The 22,300-nt window shown below is 52.0% G+C and overlaps 3 protein-coding genes across 5 annotated transcripts; all 3 read left to right on the top strand.

Annotated features, from left to right (window-relative positions):
* The first annotated feature begins 1,504 nt into the window (after positions 1-1,504).
* DAXX (death domain associated protein) lies at positions 1,505-5,901 on the top strand. 3 transcript variants are annotated; one of them, XM_061146432.1, is made up of 8 exons: positions 1,505-1,599; positions 2,480-2,738; positions 2,890-3,718; positions 3,845-4,059; positions 4,209-4,437; positions 4,600-5,071; positions 5,226-5,448; positions 5,647-5,901. In XM_061146432.1, the coding sequence occupies exons 2-8, from the start codon at positions 2,532-2,534 to the stop codon at positions 5,704-5,706; spliced, it is 2,235 nt and encodes a 744-aa protein (XP_061002415.1). In that variant the 5' UTR covers positions 1,505-1,599; positions 2,480-2,531; the 3' UTR covers positions 5,707-5,901. The 3 variants fall into 3 exon arrangements, with proteins under 3 accessions (XP_061002415.1, XP_061002416.1, XP_061002414.1); XM_061146433.1 differs by having other exon boundaries at positions 1,519-1,599; positions 2,483-2,738; XM_061146431.1 differs by lacking the exon at positions 1,505-1,599 and having other exon boundaries at positions 1,846-2,738.
* A 644-nt stretch (positions 5,902-6,545) lies between these two features.
* On the top strand, positions 6,546-9,847 carry ZBTB22 (zinc finger and BTB domain containing 22). Its single transcript, XM_061146428.1, has 2 exons — positions 6,546-6,633; positions 7,264-9,847. The coding sequence occupies exon 2, from the start codon at positions 7,333-7,335 to the stop codon at positions 9,238-9,240; it is 1,908 nt and encodes a 635-aa protein (XP_061002411.1). The 5' UTR covers positions 6,546-6,633; positions 7,264-7,332; the 3' UTR covers positions 9,241-9,847.
* Positions 9,848-10,115: 268 nt separating this feature from the next.
* TAPBP (TAP binding protein) lies at positions 10,116-22,175 on the top strand. Its single transcript, XM_061146430.1, has 8 exons — positions 10,116-10,274; positions 10,401-10,571; positions 10,764-11,024; positions 18,888-19,286; positions 19,681-20,022; positions 20,113-20,202; positions 20,334-20,368; positions 21,080-22,175. Exons 1-8 carry the CDS (start codon positions 10,238-10,240, stop codon positions 21,089-21,091), a joined length of 1,347 nt encoding a protein of 448 aa, XP_061002413.1. The 5' UTR covers positions 10,116-10,237; the 3' UTR covers positions 21,092-22,175.
* Positions 22,176-22,300: the final 125 nt, after the last annotated feature.

Here is a 22,300-nt window from a genome sequence, read left to right as displayed (position 1 = left end):
AACTATCTTTTTTTTCTTTCTTTTTAAATAGAAAGGGAGAAAGTCTATTGTAAAAGAGTAGAGGAAGAAGCTCTAGTGCAGGTATTTATTCAGGAAAACACATTTTGGGAAAACTGAGAATCTGGAAATTAATCCTTTACATGTCCCGAATCCGAGTACCCTTAGGCGAGTCTTCATGTCCCCCAATTTGAAGACTACAGGCTTAGACGACTGGAGAGAAGTGGTGTGAGATTCTTTAATGGGAGTGAGGGTTTGAGGTTCTGGAACTCTGAGGGCTTGGGGATGTAAGAGACTGTGGTCCTAGAAAGTGGCAAGATGCTCACCTTCTGTGGAATTCTCAAGGATGCGGGAAACTCAGCGACTGGAACCATGTTAACCTTTCCGGTTTCCTCAGAAGCTCACCTTTGGGCCTAGCTTTGCCTCTTCGAGCCCCTCCAGTGTCCCTAAAATTGGTTTAGGGTGAGGATGTGGCCGAGGCGGGCGCCAATGTTGGTTTCTTCTTTCTTCATCAGCTCTCCCAGAGGAAGAGGAGGAGACGAGACTCAAGGTATTTTACGAGCCTCGTTTCTTCTCACAGCTCTTACAGATTCTGCTCAGAGCCCCCTCCCCACATCGCCTGTCCTCAGGCCCTAGAGCTCCTGGACAAAGCACAGCCTTCTTGTCATCAGCGCCTGCGCCTCGGGAACCCCCTCCAGAAAACGACGGAGAACCAACTAGGTCCCACCTATTTGGTTGGTCGGTCATTAGTTCTGTGGTGGAGCTTGAAAAGCACACCAACAATCGCCATAATAATAACAACACATTTGTATAGCGTGTTGTGCTCGTTTGTATGCATGTGTTATGACTTCATGATTGGGAGATGTAGGCACCTGTATGTAGAAGTAGCTTCTGGGCAGCTGCAAGGGAGCGCGCAGACCAGAAAGGAATGACAGGTACAGTCGATTGAGCCGCGGAAACTGGGACCTTGCAGGTAGGAAATTAGCGCCACAAGGCTTGTCAAAAGCCCAGCGGATAGAAAAGGTTTTATTTCCCTTTTAAGAGACTCTTGCCTTTCCTTGCATCCCTGTTCAGCCTTGGAGGGCCCAATTCCTCACCCCCAGCTGTTCCGTTACTCCCCCCACCCCACCTCCCCAACGTAGAAAGGTGGATCAGTCCTCCCCGCACGCGACTAGCCGGTGGTTGGGCCGGGATGCGGGAAGTTTCTGATTGGCGGAGTCGCGGAAGCACCGGGTGAAAAGAGCTCCACAGACGGCGCGCCCCAGTCCCGGCGTAGCCAGAGTCGTACGGCAAAATGGCGGCCCCCAGTTATTTAGGACGCCCAGCGGCGACAAATCCGCCCCCTGCAGGTCAGGGTGAAAGGAGCCGCAGACTATGTGGGCGGCACTGGAGGCTCTAGGTGGGGCCGTCCTACCTTTCTTCCTGCCTCACGGGACACTGGATTCCGTGCGACAACATGGCCGCGCCCAGGGCGTGTGGGCGGAAACTCCGCGGCTTCCGGTACGGAGTAGGGCCCGCGGTGGGAGGGGGAAGGAAGACGGAGGGAACCATGTGAGGTTCTGAGATCAGCGGAGAGGGTCGCCTCGAGAGACCGTTTCTGAGGTGGGGGCCGGACGGTGTGGGGAGCGAAGGCGGGGGCAGGAATGTCGAGGGAGAGGTACTGGGGAGTCCCGGGCGCTGAGTCTGCGGGGCAAGCTGTGGGATCTTCCTTCCTATCCCTGAAGGGGAGTGGGGCGGCCAGGGGCTGAACTGGGGGAGGGGGACTTGGCGGGAAGCTCATTTAGGGGAAGGACTGGACTCAGGGCTGGAATCTGAGAGGAATCGGGAGAGCCCAGCGTGGAGCTCACGATCGGTTACAGGTCACTGAGAGAGAATGGGGGAAATTAGGGTGGGGTGAGAAGGAGGGGACTTGAGGTGAAATATCTTCAACCTAACGCTTCGGTTTGAGGAGACCCATCAGAGGGTGGAATATAGAGATAATTTAAGTAGGAGAAAAGGGAATGGGTTGTTGGGAGGGAACCTCCTTCTCAGAGGGCCTCCGAGTTGGGGTTATCTTTCGGAATGGGGTGAGGGTATAGATTTGATATGTGTGAGAGAGAGCGAACAGGGAGAACGGTGGTGCCAGCGGGGCTGTGGTATCTGTTCGAGGGGATGTCAAGGAAATCTGGAGTGCAGCGTGAGAGGTCGTCCAGGGGTTGAGAGGAAGAATCAACTTGCCAACTCTGAGAAATAGTGGGAAAACGATACTGAAAAAGACCGGATATAGGTGGGGGTGGGACTTAAGGTTTTCAGAAGCTTTGAAACTCCCACAGTAAAGGGCCAGAAAAACATAATAGTACTAATGCTTGCTGAAGCTAGGCAATGAGGACACTGTTGGGAATGGCTGGGTGCTTTTGAAACCCAAGAAGACTGGAAAACGTGTGAGATGAAGGGATGGGGCGATGCTGGAGGGGCTCTTGTCTGAGTCCCCATCCCCTTCCAGCAGGAATTACGAAATCCCCAACACTTCCTCCCTCCGGGGGATTTGATCCCCTATGGCCACCGCTAACAGCATCATCGTGCTGGATGATGATGATGAAGATGAAGCAGCTGCTCAGCCAGGGCCCTCCCACCCACCCCCTAATCCGGCTTCACCCAGGGCAGAAGCCCCTGGCTCCTCTCAGCCCCATGGGGCTGGAGGAAGCAGTAGTTCGGGCGGCAAGAAATGCTACAAGTTGGAGAATGAGAAGCTGTTTGAAGAGGTGAGCTTTAGGGGAGAAGACTGTCGTGCCCCAGGGAGGGGGATGGCTGATTGGCTCTCCTGTCCTTTCTCCCCCACTAACCCCACCTCACCTTTCTCTCAACCCTATCCTTTATCTTTTTCCCCTCCCTTTTCCCCCGTGAACCTTCCAGTTCCTTGAACTGTGTAAGACGCAGACGGCGGACCACCCTGAGGTGGTCCCGTTCCTCTATAACCGGCAGCAGCGAGCCCACCCTCTGTTTTTGGCCTCAGCGGAGTTCTGCAACATCCTCTCTCGGGTCCTCTCTCGGGCCCAGAACCGGCCAGCTAAGCTCTATGTCTACATTAATGAGCTCTGCACGGTTCTCAAGGCCCACTCAGCCAAGAAGAAGCTGAACCTGGCCCCTGCTGCCACCACCTCTAGTGAACCCTCTGGGAATAACCCTCCCACAGACCCCTCCTCGGACCCAAATGCTGAGACCACTGCCTCTGAGGCCCCAAGGCCCCGTGGTTCACGGCGGCAGATCCAGCGCTTGGAGCAGCTGCTGGCACTGTATGTGGCAGAGATCCGGCGACTGCAAGAAAAGGAGTTGGATCTCTCAGAATTGGATGACCCAGACTCCACTTACCTGCAGGAAGCAAGGTTGAAGCGTAAGCTGATCCGTCTCTTTGGGCGGCTGTGTGAGCTGAAAGACTGCTCTTCACTGACAGGCCGAGTCATAGAGCAGCGCATCCCCTACCGTGGTACCCGCTACCCAGAGGTCAACAGGCGCATTGAGCGGCTCATCAACAAGCCAGGGCCTGATACCTTCCCTGACTATGGCGATGTACTGCGGGCCGTAGAGAAGGCAGCTGCTCGGCACAGCCTTGGCCTCCCCCGACAGCAGCTCCAGCTCATGGCTCAGGATGCCTTCCGAGATGTGGGCATCAGGTTACAGGAGCGTCGCCACCTGGATCTCATCTACAACTTTGGCTGTCACCTCACAGATGACTATAGGCCAGGTAGGCATTAATGAGATGCTCCTTGGTAACCTTCGTTTGTCAGGTGTGTGTGGTGAGCGGGCATCTCTTTAGTTCCTTCTTCTAGAGTTGTGGGTGACTACATTGACTTTATATATTCCCACACAGGCATTGATCCCGCACTGTCAGATCCTGTCCTGGCCCGGCGCCTGCGGGAGAACCGGAGCTTGGCTATGAGCCGGCTGGATGAGGTCATCTCTAAGTACGCAATGATGCAAGACAAGAGTGAGGAGAGCGAGAGACAGAAGAGAAGAGCCCGGCTCCCCCAGGCCACCTCTTCCCATTCTGAAGATACCGCCAAATCCTCGTTGGATTCTGGTGAGGTATGAAAGGAGAGACCTTGTCCTTCCCCTGCACTGGCCAGGAGGGAGTCTGGGGTGACTGATCATGGCGTGTGCAGCAGGAATGCAAGAAGCATTTCTTTGAGAATGGGGCAACAGATTCCTTCAGGAAACTCCTTTGTCCTCTGCAGGGCCCTAGTGGGATGGCATCCCAGGAGTGTCCTACCACTTCCAAGGCTGAGATCGATGATGAAGAAGATGAGGAAAGTGAAGAGGAGGAGGAAGAAGAAGAAGAGGAGGAGGAAGAGGAGGAAGATGAGGAGGAAGAAGATGAGGCCACAGATTCCGAAGAAGAGGAGGATCTGGAACAGATGAAGGAAGGTCAGGGGGACGATGAAGAGGAGGAGGAGGAGGAAGCAGGTATGTCAAGGAAACAGTCTTCTCGTGTCAGCTCTCTGCTCTGTTGGGCACGAGCCCCCTCTTTGAGATCCTTTCCTTCTTCCTCTTACTCTCAGTGTCCTCTCGGCAGTTTTCTTTCCCCCAGTTCTTTTGCTGCCAGTCTGCTCTTTTCCTTTTTTCCAGGGAAGAATGGAGATAAGAGCCCCATGTCCCCACTAGCGATCTCCACTGAAAAGAACCTGGAACCTCATAAAGGGAACAGTGGGTCCTCAGAGGAGCAGCAAAACAAAAGACTCACAGAGTCACCATCTTTACTGGCAGAAGAGCCCCCAGCCCCCTCTAATGTAGTTGCTGAAAGCAGGGAAGAGCACCTCGAGGAGTTGCCCCTGGAGGAAGAGAGCCCTATGTCTCAGCTCTTCGAGCTAGAGATTGAAGCCTTGCCCCTGGATACAACCCCTTCCCCTGAGGAGAGGGACATTTCCTCTTCCAAGAAATCAGAGGACCTCCTCACCACTGTGTTGGAGAATGGGGCCGCCATGGTCACCTCCACTTCCTTCAACGGAGGCATCTCTCCTCACACCTGGGGGGATTCCAGTCCCCCCCGCAAGAAATCTCGGAAGGAGAAGCAAACAGAAGCTGGGCCATTAGGAAAGAGGTAACAGCAACAGGAGAAAGAGGGAAGCCATGGAGGGACTGAAGGGGCTTTCTGAGAGAAATATTGTAGAAAGGAGTCTGGGGAAAAACTGCACGCTCCCCCTCCAGCCTCAGGCTCCACACACCCCTCCTCCCATGTGTGTTTCTGTCTTTAGCCATGTGGAAATGCAAAGGGCAGTGCAGAAGAAGAACGGGCAGAAGACACATACCTTGCCCAGCCCGCCTTCCCCCTTGGCTTCTATGGCTCCAGTTGCTGATTCTTCCACAAGGGTGGACTCTCCTAGCCATGGCTTGGTGACCAGCTCCCTCTGTAGCCCATTTCCAACCCGGGTGTCCCACACTCCCCAGTCACAACCCTCCAGGCCTGGTACTTATAAGGTAAGAGGGGGTGGCTGTGTTTCCTAACTTCATTGTCTTTCATTATTCATTTGGGGTTCTCTGTCTGAATGTTGCACCCATTACCTCCTCCCTCTTTTTTCCCACCCTAAGTTTTGATCTCTGATAAAGTCCTTCCCTTGGCTTCTCCTCCACTATGTTCCAGACCTTTCTGACTCTTTGTCTCTCACTCCCCTGCAGATGAGTGTGGCCACACAGTGTGATCCCGAGGAGATCATCGTGCTCTCAGACTCTGATTAACCACCTCCCCCTCCCCCCTGCCCCCAAAATGTTTGGGATGGTATTTGGAGGATGGTAGGAAGCACATGACTGAGGAAGGGATGGACTGAGCTAATCGCCTTTTGGTGGTTTCTTTTTAAAAACAACAACAACAACAACAAAGCTTAGGTTTTACACAGAAACATTAATAAACAATAAAGTTCTTTTCTTATTGTATTCCTGTCTTTTCCTTGTCCCGCCTTCACCAGCTGGTGATTGGCACCAGCTGTTCTCTGGCTCACGGTTAGCCGTTCCCCCGGGACAGCCCTGGATCTGCCCTGTCCAGCTGCCTTCACGCATCTGTTGGAGTTTTTCTCATCCTCAGGCCTCCTTGCCCTCTGCAAGGCACTAAAATGTGCTTCTGCCTCCTGAATGTGCTTTTCTTTCCCACTCGAGCGGCAGCAATAAAAAAGCCAATCAGGGGCCGACTTAAGGTTATCTAGCCAATCCAGGACCAGAGGTGGGGGGCGGGGCTTCAGGAGGACTGTCAGAAGCTGGGCGACCAGGGCCGTTAGACTTCGTAAACGCGCTAATGGCCACAGTTCAGGGGCGGAGCCCAAGCAGCGAAGGCCTAGACCCATCGCCAATAGGAAGAGGCAGGCTTACCAAATTAAAGGGGAATGAGAGCTTCGGCAGACCCGAGTCCCGAGTCTTTAGCGGCGTACGAAACGTGGAACCTTTAAGGTGGAATGAAGCAGCCGTTCTTTAAAGGAGAAGTGGCCGAGTCGGCCGAGTATTGCCCAGCGGCTCGGGCGGGGTGCCCGCCTGTGCCTTTAAAGCCTGAGGGGCGGGAGGCGGAGCGGAGGCGGAGGGCGGAGGGAGTCGGCGCAAGATGGCGGCGGGAGGGGCCCAGGCTGCGGCTCTGGCCGCCGAGTGAGGGGCGGGGGGGGCCCGGGGGCGCGCGGCCCGGTAAGCGGGGACGCGCGGGGTTGGGGGGCGCCTTCCGGGTGGGAGAGGAGGTCGAAGTACCGCTTGGGGCGGAGCAGAGGGGGGCGGGGTCCTATGTAGGCGGGGGTACTCAGGGGCGGAGCCAAAAGGCCACGGGGCGGGTCTTGAGATGGGCGATTAGGGATAACTGGGGGCAAGGGGCGTGGCCAGCCAGGGGCATGGCCTAAAGGAAAATGGTTTTCGATGCCAGAACCGACCGGCCCCCACCCCCCCCCCCCCGCAAGAAAAGTGTACAAAACCCCAGTAAGGTAAATTTTATTAAGTCGGGCTCTCAGGCAAATGGGAATTTCTGAGGGGAGTCATCCCAGTCCCCAGGAGTACCTTATTTCTCTAACCTCCAAAGAAAGAGCACTGGATTTGGAGTTAGGACTCCTGCGTTTGTGGGTGCTGCCACTTAATGGTGTGACCTTGAATAACCTCTTAATCTTTCTGAGCCTCAGTTTTCTCATCTGTCAAATGGGGTTGAGAGGAGTGCCTACCTTATAGTATCCTTGTAGGGGGTTACCCAGATAATAAATGTAATGTGTTTTTAAACTGTAAAGGGCTGTGTCATTATGAGATGTTATCATTCGTCTCTCTTTTTCTTTCCAGAGACCCCCCCGGCCGCCCTTCTCCTTCCCTTGTTCCTGTGGCTGGGGGGGTACCCCTTCCCTCCACACCATGGAGCCATCTCCTCTGTCTCCCAGCGGGGCAGCACTCCCCCTGCCTCTATCACTGGCCCCGCCACCACTGCCCCTGCCTGCAGCGGCGGTGGTGCATGTGTCCTTCCCAGAGGTGACCAGTGCCCTCCTGGAGTCTCTCAATCAGCAGCGGCTGCAGGGCCAGCTCTGTGATGTGTCCATCCGGGTGCAGGGACGGGAGTTCCGGGCTCATCGTGCTGTCCTGGCTGCCTCTTCCCCTTACTTCCACGACCAGGTCCTACTCAAGGGCATGACTTCCATCTCGCTGCCCAGCGTCATGGACCCAGGAGCCTTTGAGACTGTTTTGGCTTCAGCTTACACTGGCCGCCTCAGCATGGCCGCTGCTGACATTGTTAACTTCCTCACAGTGGGGTCCGTGCTCCAAATGTGGCACATCGTGGATAAATGCACTGAACTCCTCCGAGAAGGCCGGGCCTCAGCCGCCACCACCACCGTCACCACTGCTGCAGCCACGTCCGTCACTGTCCCTGGTGCTGGGGTCCCCTCAGGGAGTGGGGGCACGGTGGCCCCTGCCACTGTGAGCTCTGTGCGCTCCCATGCCTCCAGCCGGGCCAGTGAGAATCAATCCCCCAGCAGCAGCAACTACTTCAGCCCCCGGGAGTCCACTGATTTCTCATCTTCCTCCCAGGAGGCCTTTGCAGCTTCTGCAGCGGGCAGTGGGGAGCGCCGCGCGGGCGGCCCTGTATTCCCCTCCCCTGTGGTTGGCAGTGGGGGTGCTACCTCTGGCAAACTGCTGCTGGAGGCAGATGAGCTGTGTGATGACGGCGGGGATGGGAGGGGTGCAGTGGTCCCTGGGGCTGGGCTCCGCCGGCCCACCTATGCACCCCCCAGCATTGTGCCACAGAAACACTGGGTGTATGTGAAGCGGGGTGGAAACTGCCCGGCATCGGCACCCCTGGCTCCTCAAGACCCAGACCTGGAAGAGGATGAGGAGGAGGAAGACTTGGTGTTGACCTGTGAGGATGATGAAGATGAAGAGCTGGGGGGTGGCTCCGGGGTTCCAGCAGGAGGAGGACCTGAGGCTACCCTTAGCATAAGTGATGTCCGGACCCTGTCTGAGCCTCCCGACAAGGGAGAGGAGCAGGTCAATTTCTGTGAGTCCTCCAATGACTTTAGTCCCTATGAAGGTGGGGGTCCTGGGGCAGGGCTTGATGATTCAGGGGGACCAACCCCTTCATCCTATGCTCCTGCTCACCCTCCAAGGCCCCTGCTCCCACTGGACATGCAGGGCAACCAGATCCTAGTCTTCCCATCCTCTTCATCCTCCTCCTCCTCCTCCTCACAGCCACCAGGGAACCAAGCTGAACACGGGGCGGTGACCCTGGGGGGCACATCGGCAGGGGCCCTGGGAGGGCCAGGTGGTACCAGCGGGACCCCTGGAGGGACAGGCAGTGGGGATGGAAATAAGATCTTTCTGTGCCACTGCGGGAAAGCCTTCTCCCACAAGAGCATGCGAGATCGTCATGTGAACATGCACCTCAACCTGCGGCCCTTTGACTGCCCCGTGTGCAACAAAAAGTTCAAGATGAAGCATCACCTGACGGAGCACATGAAGACGCACACAGGTCTCAAGCCCTACGAGTGCAGTGTCTGTGCTAAGAAGTTCATGTGGCGAGACAGCTTCATGCGCCACCGGGGACACTGTGAGCGACGGCACCACTTAGGCGGAGGGGGCGGGGCTGGACCGGGCCCCGGGGGCGGGCCCAGCGGACCGGCCTTGCAGCCCAAGAGAGAGTCCCCCGGAGGCGGCGGGGGCAGCGGCGACGAGGCGAGTGGGGCCACGCCCCCGTCCAGCCGATGCGTCTGGTCCCCGCTAAGTGTCCACAAAGTGGAAATGGGCTTCAGTGGGGGCGGCGGAGCAAACTGAAGGGGCGGCCCACTGGGGTAGCTTTCCGGGAAGAGAGATTAGGGATCACGACTCTGGGGCGCTGTGGACCCTAGGTGGTGTCCCAACACACTTCCTGTCTCTATGGACTTGTATATATATCCTGGAGGGGGAACCGCGTCGCACCATGGGCTACCCCATTCCACTCCTCAGCCCCTCCTCCCCAAAGTATCCCTGTAACTCAGCCCTTCCTTCCCTGCAGATGGGTGCACAGAAGCCCCAGCTCCCGAGTAGGGCGCATGTGGGGTGGGGGTGGGGGTGGGGGTGAGGGGGCTTGTTGAGCATCCAGGAGTCACTGGGTCAAGGGTCAGGTGGTTGTAGTCTGTACCTGAAGTCTGTGTTTGTGTAGTTGTGGGGACCAGGCCTTAGAGCCCCACCCTTGTCCTAGAATATAGCCTGCCCCCCAAAAGGATGTGCCCTTTATTTCTACCCTAATCTCTCCTCCCCCACTTTGGAGGTCCCCCAACTCAATTCTCACTGGGGAGAGGGGGGAATGGAGACAAGAAGGGACTAAGTCGTAGGAGTACAGGTTTTTATTTTAAATCTTATTTTTTCTAAACAGTGATTAAAATATTTATTGGTCATTTCATTTGGCTTCCCGACAACCCCGATGTGTCTGCTTGGGACCTGGCACAGGTGGGGGAAGGTGGAGTAATGGTTCTCAGGGAAGTGGATTCGGGGTTGGGGGGACAGGTGGGGGCGCCTCGGGTGTGGGAAGGCTCCCGGACTCTGCGGCGCTGGGTGGTCCAGGAGGGCTGGGCGGGGCTGAGGTCCCCAGACTGGAACTCCCCAACTGGAGAGGATGTTTCGGGATCCCCGCCCGGCGCAGGGGAGGGGGGAAGGCGGGGAGAGAACCTGCCTCCCACGAGCTTTCGCGTAACCTGAGAGGGGATTTCCTCCGCCCCACCTGCTGGCCTTTGGAGGAAAGTGAAAGTGAAAGGAGGAAGAGGCGGCTTCGGAGCTGAGAAATCCGAGCGCCATGAAGCGCCTGTCCCTGCTCCTCGCTGTGGCTTTGGGTGAGCGACCCCCGTGACTCTTTGCACAGGGAACGGTGGGAGGTGAGCCCCGCCACGTCCGGGGATGGGGGAGGTCGGATCACCTGAGGTTGGGGCCATGCCCTCACTCGCGCCCCCTCTCCCCAGGCTTGGCGACCGCTGTCTCGGCCAGACCAGCGGTGATTGAGTGCTGGTTCGTGGAGGATGCGGGTGGGGGCAAGTTGGCCAAGAAACCCGCTGCCCTGCTGCTGCGCCAGGGCACCGAGAGCCCACCTCCCCGACCGGACCTCGCCCCAGAGCGCTACCTTAAAGTTCACGGTGAGTCATTCCGGACTCGCTCCCAACTCTGTTGCCTCCCCCGAAACCCCCCAGCCCTTTGGGTCTAAGTGACCTCGGGCCTCAGTTTCCCCCAGCTGTAAAGTGAAACGATCCTCCCTCTCAGTCTCTCACGACCGGCTAGTTTGCACCTTTGAAAGTCAACGCCTGCAGCTCCTCTCTCTGCGTTCACAGACCCCGCGGGCGCCCTTCAGGCCGCCTTCAGGCGGTATCCCCGGGACGCCCCCGCGCCACGCTGCGAGATGAGCTTCTACGTCCCGCTCCCAGCCTCGGCCAAATGGCTCAGCGGCTTGACCCCGGAGCAGAGCTGCCCGCGGGCCCTGGACGGGACTTGGCTCATGGTCAGCATGTCTAGCCCATTCCTCAGCCTCTCCAGCCTCCTTCGACCACAGTCGGAGCCTCAGCCGGAGCCTGCTCTCATCACCATGGCAACAGGTAGCTACAGAGGGGAATGGGAGATTACTGGGTAGATTGTAAGGGTCCATATCAGCCGTTAACTCGCTCTGCGGACTTCAGCGAGTCGCTTCCCCAGTCGGGTCTCCGTTTCTTTATTTGTAAATCTAGGCAGTTCAGTTCCAGTTAAAATGTCTTTACCGCTTCATCTAGTCCCAACCTAATCTAAAATAAAATGCGTTTTGGGGCGGGGTTTTGGAGAGACGCAGGGGTTCCGGACACCTGACCCTAAGAATGGAGAAGGAAATGGCAACCCACTCCAGTATTCTTGCTTAGAGAATCCCGTGGGCAGAGGAGCCTGGTAGGCTGCCATCTGTGGGGTCGCACAGAGTCGGATATGACTGAAGCGACTTAGCAGCAGCAGCAGACCTTAAGCAACTCGCTAGGCGAAGGGCTTGGGAGGGTCTCAGAAGCAGAACTTTGCTCCTTTCCTCCGAGATCTTGCTAGGCGCCACCTTTGCTGTTCACCCTGTTTTAAAAAAAACCAACCAACTGCCTTCACGCCCCACCCGCACCCACATCCGGCGCTGCAGCAATCAGGAAAGGACAGGCTCTTGCCCTCAAGCCAGTTAACCTCCCCTGACAGACTCCTCTTATGGCTCCTGATGATGCATTGACTCTGTGGTCATTGAATGAGTTCGTGGAAGGGAAGCGGCGGGGGACCTGGTCGTTCTGGCTGCAAGGACCACTTGCCGCATTGTGTAACCCTGTTCGAGGCCCAGGGGTTGGGCACTTTTCGGGTCTTGGGCGCAGGGAGTGGGCGGATAAAGCAAAAGTGGGGAAGATGCGACCTGGATTTGGGTTTCTTGGAGCTCTTCTCTGGAGGGTGATGGGAACAGAGTCCTTGGCAATTCTTAAACATTGTGTGATTTTATGGAAATGATACAGCCTGACCTGCTGGTCAACCACTACTGAGCGCTACACCCTGCCTTCCCTAATAACTTCTCCCTGACATTCTCCTCACTGAGAGAATCACCCATGGGACTCAGCACCCACTACACAATCCTCACCTCTGCTTCCACCTCCATTCTTTGTCCCTAGACCTTGCCCAGGGCAGGGACAGAGGCAAACTGCTCCTTGTGGGAACAGTAGTTGTCTCTAGTGGGGAGGGATATTTCTAAGGCTGTTGGTTTCATGAGTTAGGGTAAGAATGTCCCTTTTTCTCTGAATCTGCTTTTCCAACTGTAAAATGTGGATGGCATTTCCCATCTGCATTCCCGTTGTTGTGACAATCAAGGGAAACACTTTGTTAATTTATTCACTGATTTAATAAATGTTTCTTATCACCAAGAATAAATTAGGGCCCTGTAGTTCTCAGTTCAGTCTGCAAATAAGAATCCTTAAAAATTTTACTCCAGGTGAATTAAATCAGAATCTCTGGGGTGGCCTTGAACACAATTAAGGGTCACAGAGGTGATCAGATGTAGAGTCTACTTTCAGAAACGTTCTCATCAGATTTGTCATGGGTTAATTGTAGAGTAGATATAATGGTCATCTGAATTAAATTCACCCATTCCAGTCCATTTTAGTTCGCTGATTCCTAGAATGTCGACATTCACTCTTGCCATCTCCTGTTTGACCACTTCCAATTTGCCTTGATTCATGAACCTAACATTCCAGGTTCCTATGCCATATTACTCTTTACAGCATCGGACCTTGCTTCTATCACCAGTCCCATCCACAACTGGGTGTTGTTTTTGCTTTGGCTCCATCCCTTCATTCTTTCTGGAGTTATTTCTCCACTGATCTCCGGTAGCATATTGGGCACCTACCGACCTGGGGAGTTCCTCTTTCAGTATCCTATCATTTTGCCTTCTCATACTGTTCATGGGGTTCTCAAGGCAAGAATAGTGAAGTGGTTTGCCATTCCCTTCTCCAGTGGACCACATTCTGTCAGAACTCTCCACCATCACCCGACAATCTTGGGTGGCCCCACATGGCATGGCTTAGTTTCATTGAGTTAGACAAGACTGTGGTCCTGTGATCAGATTGGCTAGTTTTCTGTGATGATGGTTTTAGTGTGTCTGCCCTCTGATGCCCTCTTGTGACACCTACCATCTCACTTGGGTTTCTCTTACCTTGGACGTGGGGTATCTCTTCACGGCTGCTTCAGCAAAGCGGAGCCACTGCTCCTTACCTTAGATGAGGGGTATCTTCTCACGGCTGCCCCTCCTGACCTTGAACGTGGAATAGCTCCTCTCGGCCCTCCTGTGCCCGCGCAGCAGCTGCGAAGTCAAGTGGGCCTTAGAAAGCATCACTACGAACAAAGCTAGTGAATGTGATGGAATTCCAGTTGAGCTATTTCAAATCCTGAAAGATGATGCTGTGAAAGTGCTGCACGCAATATGCCAGCAAATTTGGAAAACTCAGCAGTGGTCACAGGACTGGAAAAGGTCAGTTTTCATTCCAATCCCTAAGAAAGGCAATCCCAAAGAATGCTCAAACTACCACACAATTGCACTCATCTCACATGCTAGTAAAGTAATGCTCAAAATTCTCCAAGCCAGGCTTCAGCAATGTGTGAACCGAGAACTTCCAGATGTTCAAGCTGGTTTTAGAAAAGGCAGAGGAACCAGAGATCAAATTACCAATATCCGTTGGATCATCAAAAAAGCAAGAAAGTTCCAGAAAAACATCTATTTCTGCTTTATTGACTATGCCAAAGCCTTCGACTGTGTGGACCACAATAAACTCTGGAAAATTCTTAAAGAGATGGGAATACCAGACCACCTGACCTGCCTCTTGAGAAACCTGTATGCAGGTCAGGAAGCAACAGTTAGAACTGGACATGGAACAAGAGACTGGTTCCAAATAGGAAAAGGAGTACGTCAAGGCTATATATTGTCACCCTGCTTATTTAACTTATATGCAGAGTACATCATGAGAAACACTGGGCTGGAAGAAGCACAAGCTGGAATCAAGATTGCCGGGAGAAATATCAATAACCTCAGATATGCAGATGACACCAACCTTATGGCAGAAAGTGAAGACAAACTAAAAAGCCTCTTGATGAAAGTGAAAGAGGAGAGTGAAAAAGTTGGCTTAAAGCTCAACATTCAGAAAACTAAGATCATGGCATCTGGTCCCATCACCTAATGGGAAATAGATGGGGAGACAGTGGAAACAGGGTCAGACTTCATTTTTGGGGGCTCCAAAATCACTGTGGATGGTGACTGCAGCCATGAAATTAAAAGACCCTTACTCCTTGGAAGGAAAGTTATGACCAACCTAGATAGCATATTAAAAAGCAGAGACGTTACTTTGCCAACAAAGGTCCATCTGGTCAAGGCTATGGTTTTTCCGGTGGTCATGTATGGATGTGAGAGTTGGACTGTGAAGAAAGCTGAGCGCCGAAAAATTGATGCTTTTGAACTATGGTGTTGGAGAAGGCTCTTGAGAGTCTCTTGGACTGCAAGGAGATCCAACCAGTCCATCCTAAAGGAGATCAGTCCTGGGTGTTCATTGGAAGGACTGATGTTGAAGCTGAAACTCCAATACTTTGGCTACCTCATGCTAAGAGTTGACACATTGGAAAAGACCCTGATGCTGGGAGGGATTGGGGGCAGGAGGAGAAGGGGACGACAGAGGATGAGATGGCTGGATGGCATCACCGACTCGATGGGCATGAGTTTGAGTAAACTCCGGGAGTTGGTGATGGACAGGGAGGCCTGGCGTGCTGCGATTCATGGGGTCGCAAAGAGTCGGACATGACTGAGGGACTGAACTGAACTGAACTGAACTGCATTGTAGAGCAGAACGTGACTTGAGCTCTGAAAGCAGTGCAGATAGGGAGCCAGGGCGTGACCAGGTGAGGATGTTACTGCAGCTCATCCACCGCCAGGGTGAGAACCAGTTGCTGTGCTCAGGCTTCCTTTTCAAACATTCTTGCTTGATTAGGGATTTAAGAAAATGAAAGTTGTTTTTTTTTTTTTAATGTAAAATTAAAAATGGACTCTTTCCAGGGTCACAGATCAATAATTTTGCTAGTATGGATTTATTTATACTTTATTTCTTACCAAATAATTTATTGAGTACTCTAAAATGTTTGTTGACAAATACACTTTCTTAATATACTTTGTGTGTGTACTGTTTCTCATCATTCTTTTACAATTATTATAGAAAGTTTCAATGATACACTAAAGTAGAAGAGGAAAATGAACCCACCATACACCATATACCTACTTATATAGTTGTTACATTTACCACATTTGTTAATGGGAGTAACATTTCTTATTTATTATTTTTGGCTGTGCTGGGTCTTCGCTGCTGGGCGGGGGCTTGTCTCAGTGGCAGTGTGAGGGCTTCTCACTGCGGCCGGTTCTCTGGTTGCAGAGCACAGGCTCCACAGTGCAGACTTAGTAGTAATTACGGCACATGGGTTTAGTTACTCAAAAGCATGTGGGGTCTTTCTGGACCAGGGATTGAACCTGTGCTCCCTGCATTGTAAAGGAGATTCTCAACCACTGGATCACCGGGGAAGCCCTACCAAATTGTTATACCTGTCCTCCTCCAATCTTCTGTTCTTTTTTGGAAGTGTTTTTAAGTGTGTCCCATCATATTAATTTACTCATAAGTACTTCAGTAAACATCTCTATTACATCAGGACTTTAACATCCTCCCTACACACAACAGCATTATCATACCTAACAAAACAAATAATAATTCCTTAATATGGTTTAATTTCTGGCCCATACTAAATTTTTCCCAATTGTCTCAGGGATGCTATTTTACAATTGATTTGTTTAAATCAGGATCAAAAAGATGTCTGTATTTTCTCTTTGGTTGTTGAATCTGCTTGGGCTGCCATCACAAAATATCGTAGACTGGAAGGCTTAAACAACAGGGATTTATTTTCTCACAGCTCTGGAGGCTAGAAGTCCAAGATCAGTGTGCTAACATGGCTGATGTCTGGTGAGAACTCTCCCCTTGTGGTTACAGATGGCTGCCTTCTGGCTGTGTCCTCACAGGGAGGGAAGAGAGAGAGAGCTTTGCTATTTCTTCCTCTTCTTACAAGGGCACCAGCTCTATCAGATTAGGGCTTACCTAAGACCTCATTAACTTGTATCACCTCCTTCAACTTCCTGTCCTCAAATACAGTCACATTGCAGGTTAGGACTTCAACATATGAATTGGGGGTTGGGTAAGGCAGAGCCACAAACATCCCGTCCATAGCAGTTTTATCTCTTAAGTCTCTTTTATTGTAATTGCTCCATCCCTTTAAATGCTATGATCTGTCATTTGTTCTGTAGATGTTCCCATATTCTATATTTGACCAGTTGTTTCCTCATCCTGTCATTTCCTGTGTTCCTTCTCCCTCCATGTTTTCTATACATTGATAGTTAGAGCTAGAGGCTTGATTAGATTTGGGTTTAAATTTTTTCAGTAATACCCTAAAATAGTTGTTGTCATTCACTTTTAACAGAAAAGCATAGACCTATATAATACAAACTGTGAAACAGTAGAAATTTCTTTACCAACAGGTTCTGGCCTTGTTGTGTTTAAAATGTGTTTACATTTATATTTTTACAGAGTCCAGGTTGTGGAATGCAGGTCTAAAATTGCTTCAATAACCCATATTAAACAGCACTGTTAGCTTAAGATTTGTTTATTAATTCTACAGATTGATTCATACAATTCAAAAGTGTGTTTCTGGATTTAAATAAACTAAACTAAATAAATAAATAAATTGCTTACTTTTTTTACTCTCTTGAACGAAAACAATCCTATGATGTTCAGAGAAGTTTAACTTTGTAGGCCTTAGAAGCTAGGATTAAAAGTTACATAAAGTAGGGAATTCCCTGGTGGTTTAGTGGTTAGGACTCTCCTATGCTTTCACTGCCAAGGGCTCCGGTTCAATCTCTGGTTATAGAACTAAGATTCTGCAAGCCAAGTGGCACAGCCAAAAAACAAGAATAATCACAAGAGGGAAAAAAAATTACTTCCACTTGGAAGACCCAGACATTTCTGGCAGTCAAACAAAGCGAAGAAAAGCCCAGTGACAACAGATTTTCTACTGGTCATAGAGAGGGCTTCTCCATGGCTGGTTCTTAGGGTGCAAGAGAAGTCTGGAAAGGGAGGTTGGGGGCTAGATTAACAAGTTCCTTGAAAGCTCAGGTTTATAAGTGGTAGGGAATCATCAGAAGTTTCATGTGTATGTGTATGTATGTGTGTGCCATTTTTCCAAAAGCCTGTTATTTTACTTGATTCCTACAAAAGGTAGGCAAGGATCAGTCATTGGACTAATGGGAAAAACAGAGATTAAGTCATTTTTCCAAGATACCCTGCAAATCCTTCACCATGATGATGACAGTAATGAAAATAGTAACAGCTAAACATTTTCTATACACTAACTCCTGTTCTAAGCACTTTATAGGCATAATCTTATTTATTCCTCTGAACAACCATAAGAACTAGGTACTGATGTTATACCCATGTCACAGATGAAGAAATATGAGACAGAGCAGTTAGGTAACTTGTCCAGGGACACACAACTTATAAGAAGCAAGGCTAGGGATTGAACCTGGGCCATCTAGCTCCAGCCTCTGCTTTTAGTTGCTAGCTTCTTAGGTAACTGGGATTTTTAAACAGGCAAGTGCCTAGGTCAGACTTGTATCCACGTTATTTGGTTATAGTGAGGGGGATGAAATGAAGGAGAGTGAGATCTGAGAGGAGGCTGCTCTAACTGTCCAAATGTATATCGATGAGCACTTGAGTCAGAAACAAATGTAACATCTATCTGGGAGACAGAATTAGGGCCTGGTGGGGATGGCACATAGCACGTTATATTTGGCAGTCTGTCTTTCTTATTAGACTGCACAGTTTGAGGGCAGGGGCTGCCTCTCTTGTTCACCACTCTCATCAACTTTGAACATCCTAGGTCCTCAATCAATATTAGTCGAATGAATGAATTAGAAGGAATCTTAGGGGTTGCAAATGCTTGCCTTTAGTGCCTGGGGGCTGGTGGTGATCATTTAAGGGAGGGAAGACCAGCACTGGAGCTGGGCCAGGGGATGTTCTAGAGATGCTGTTGAGTTGGGACATGTTATGTTTGTCTGGCAAATGACTGGCTGTAATCACAGCAAACACTTCTATAGACGTACTGTGTTCCAGGCACTATTCTAAGCAGCTTTTATATATAGGTGTCTTTGTTACCCAGATCAGTAGCAGATATTAAATGACTTAACCTTCACTACTACAACTCCTTGGGATGGTGCTTGCAGCATCATCATTATCCCTATTTAGGAGAATAGGAAACTGAAGAGTAAACTACCTGGCCCAAGGCCATATAACAGCTGCTGAATTGGGATTGATCAGGGCAGTCATGCCCCAGGCACTTAACCAGCCTATACTTGCCTCAGCAGAGCCCAGAGGTCTGTTCAGGTTTAGTCTAGAGCCGGAACCTTCCAGAGTTAGTAAATGCTCTGTATAGCACCACAGGATTGACAGTCATGAGTCATCACTGTCTTCACCAGCAAACTAAGAAAGGCCTGGCTCTTCAAGGATGGATGTGGAGACTGGTGGGCTGGTTCAGGTAGTGTCACAAGTTCCCTCAGATCCCTCTGTCCCCAGGGCTGGTGCAGTACGGGCTGTGTGTTCCGAGCAGCCTTTAAAGGCTGCACTTATTCACCTCGAGACCTCTCTGCTCATTCTGAGCCACAGTGGATCCCACACAGTCCCAGGGCAAAGGGGATTTGCAGGGAGGGCTGGGAGGTGGCGAGTGTCCAAGGAAGTGTCCTTGGAGGGATGGGTAAATTAAGAGTTAAGTCCTCCCCATAACCCAATTTCTCTATTTTTTCCTCTTTCTTTCTCTTCCCCTCCCTACCCTTCTCTCCGCACCATCCCCAGCTGTCCTAACTGTCTTCACTCACACCCCCATCCCTCGCATCCAAATGGGACAAGATGCCTTGCTGGACTTGAGCTTTGCCTACGTGCCCCTCACCTCCAAGGCTGCTACTTCTCTAGCCCCAGGTCCGCCTCCCTTTGGGCTGGAGTGGCGACGCCAGCATCTGGGTAAGGGGCACCTGCTGCTAGCTGTGACTCCTGGACTGAATGGGCAGGTGCCAGCTGCCCGAGAGGGGTCAGTGGCATTTGCTGCTTGGGATGATGACGAGCCCTGGGGACCATGGACTGGAAATGGGACCTTCTGGCTGCCTGCAGTTCAGCCCTCCCAGGAGGGCACCTATCTGGCTACTGTTCACCTACCATACCTACAAGGGCAGATCACCCTGGAGCTTGCTGTACAGAGTGAGTGAGGGGATGGGGGTTCTCATGGGTAGACGATGGTCACTAGGATTGTGGGCACTCCAGGATGGGAGGATAGTGGAGGAAAGGCTACTGGGTGAATACGGGGAGATAGACTGGGGTCCCTGGAAGTCAGAGGGGCAAGGGGTAAAGGGTTCCTAGGGATCTAAGGGGCTTTGGGATGGAGATTCCCAAATCTGAAGGAGAAGGGGTCCCTGAGGCTGGGGACATGGCATGGAGATTCCTGCGAAACACCAATGGGGAGATGGTGGGTTCCCCACCCTGGGAGGAAAACCCTAAACCCCTCTCAGTTCTGGGGAAGCCAGAGGGCACACAGGGACTCCAGGGAGGACTGTGTAGATCAATTCCCCATGCTCCTTTCTTCCTCTCTCCCCAGAAACCCCCACGGTGACCCTGACACCAGCGGCTCTGGTGTGGGCTGCTCCAGGGGAGGCGCCCCCAGAGCTGCTCTGCCTTGTGTCCCACTTCTACCCCTCCCAGGGCCTGGAGGTGGAGTGGGAGCTTCGGGGTGGCCCAGAGGGCCGCTCTCAGAAGGCTGAGGGCCAGAGGTGGCTCTCGGCCCCGAGACATCACTCAGATGGCTCTGTGAGCCTCTACGCACATCTGCAGCCGCCCCCGGTCACCAGTGAGCAGCATGGGGCCCGCTATGCCTGCCGGGTCCACCACCCCAGCCTGCCTGCCCTGGGGCGCAGCGCTGAGGTCACCCTGCAGGTGGCTGGTAAGAGCCTGGAGGACAGAGAAATGGGGTGGGGGTGGGGGATGTGCCTGGGAATTTCAGACTCACTCTCTTGCCCCTTCTGCCTGCCAGGTTTCTCTGGCCCCTCTCTGGAGGATGGCATCGGCCTCTTCCTGTCTGCCTTTCTCCTCCTTGGACTCCTGAAGGCACTGAGCTGGGCCGGTGAGTGTGAGCCCCACCCAGACTGGGACCCTTGAGAGGCAAGGCATTATCTGCCTTCTCCCAGAAGTCTGACACTCATCCCTCTGCCCTACTGCTCCCCCATCCCATCTCTTCTCAATCTCTCTCCACAGTTGCCTACCTGACCACACAGAATTCAATGGAAAAGGTAACAACACTCCACTTTCCTTTATTTTTCCCTTCTCATTTTATCCCCTTTCCCCAACTCCTCACCCAAGAGGGAGGCTGCTGGCCTGGTGGGCAGAATCCAGCCCTGGAATTCACACAGACCTGCATTAAATCCTGCCACTTCAAACAGGCTACACCTGTTTCCTTGGGTGTTTTCCCCCCTTTTCTAAGGGGGGGAAAATGACTTAGGCAGTGATGTCCTATAGAAATATAACACAAGGCACATATGTAAAGTTAAATACATAGTCTAGGGACTGCATTAAAAAGGTAAAAGATATCTAATATATCCAAAATGTTGGCATGGCAACATGTCATCAGTATAAGAAATTATAATGTTTTCTCCATCCTAAGTCTTCAAAAGCAGTGGTTTATTTTAAACCTGTTTGGACTAGCCACATTTCAGATGCTCAACAGTGAGCATTTGTGGTGAGTGGTGGCTACCGTACTGGTCAGCAGAGCCTCAGAGGGCTGTTGGAAGGATTTAACGAGATAGGGCATCTCCTTTGAAGGATGCAGGAGCAAAAGCACTTGGTGCAGTATCTGCCAGGCTTAAAATACACAGAAAATGTTAGCCTCTTTCTGCTGCCACCTCTGTGCCCATGACGTTCACTTGTCTCTGGACTGACCATGAGCACTTCACCGTGCTTTCTAAAACCCTGAATTCCTCACCTCCTTTTTATTTCTCTTCTAGAAAACAGAGTGAGGCCAGCTCACCACCATCCTGGGGAAGCCACCATCCTCTCTGGTCTAAGCTACTGAAATAACTCCCCAAAATTGTAGGCCCTCTGTCCCTGCTCCCTCCAGTCTCTCTCCACTGAGCCGCTGAAACGCTTTCTGAAAAGACACAAGGCATTCACCTCCTTAGGACTCTAGAGCAGCGGTTCTCAAAATTTTTGGTCTCAGGATCTCTTAAAAATTATTAAGGACTCTATAAAGCTTTCCCTTATGTAGGTTATAAGCCACAGGTATTTATTGTACTAGAACTCAAAACTGAGAACAATTTAATACACAGGAAGACACAAGAACACGTTCCATTAGCTGTGGGGACGATGTCAGTGCACGTCATGTAGCTTCAGGAAAACGCCAGTGTACTTTTTTTAGTGAATGAGAGTGAAAAGGTAAGTAACAGTTTAGGATTGTTATGAAAATAGGCTAAACCTCACGTAGCCCTTGAAATAGTCTCCGGGACCTCTGGGACAGGAACCTGTGCTCTAGAGGCCAAATCCATTCTTTCCTGCCTTGACTCAGTGCATCCCTGCGCTCCAGCCACTGCTTACCTTTTCAAGCCCGCTTAGTGCTCTCCCGCCCTCCTCCGGATGCTCATTACACCTAAAGCTGATGGTTTTCTCCAATGGCCTCCCACTCCCGCTGGGTCCCAGAGCATTGTTCCCTCTGCCTGGACTACAGACCAGGTCAGCCTCGCCCCCTCAGACCGCCGCGTGTCCCTCTGGTGCGTTTCACCACGGTTGTATTTAAGTGATTGTGCGAGTCGTCGTTAAAAGCCTGCCTCCCTGCCCAGACTGTTGGCTCCTGGAAGGCTGGGACGGCCCTGTCCTTCCCTGCTCTGTCTCCCGCGCCTGCACAGGGCCCGCTGGAGGGTGCTCAATTTAAGAAGTTAGCCTTTTTTCGTCCGAAAGATTAAAAAACGTGTTGGATCAAATAAACTACTGGAAGAAGGATGCAGCGGTTCGGCTGAGGGGGACCTTCGAGGGCCAGGTCGGTCGGCCCGACAGACGCAGGGTGCCGGTCTAATCGTGTGGGAATAAACTCGTTACGGTGTTTTTAAAGGGACGTCTCAGTTCTACCTCAGGGACCCTCTTTCCAGGCGCTGTTCCTTCCTTCACGCGTGGTTCCTTCCCACGGCCCTGCCTCTAACTCCTTGGCGGCACCCGATGCTCCTTTGGAAGGGCCT

The sequence above is a fragment of the Dama dama genome, chromosome 7 (genome assembly GCF_033118175.1).
Source record: "Dama dama isolate Ldn47 chromosome 7, ASM3311817v1, whole genome shotgun sequence".
Classification (NCBI taxonomy): domain Eukaryota; kingdom Metazoa; phylum Chordata; class Mammalia; order Artiodactyla; family Cervidae; genus Dama; species Dama dama.
Note: the sequence above shows the minus strand (reverse complement) of the source record. Positions and strands in the feature narration are given on the sequence as shown.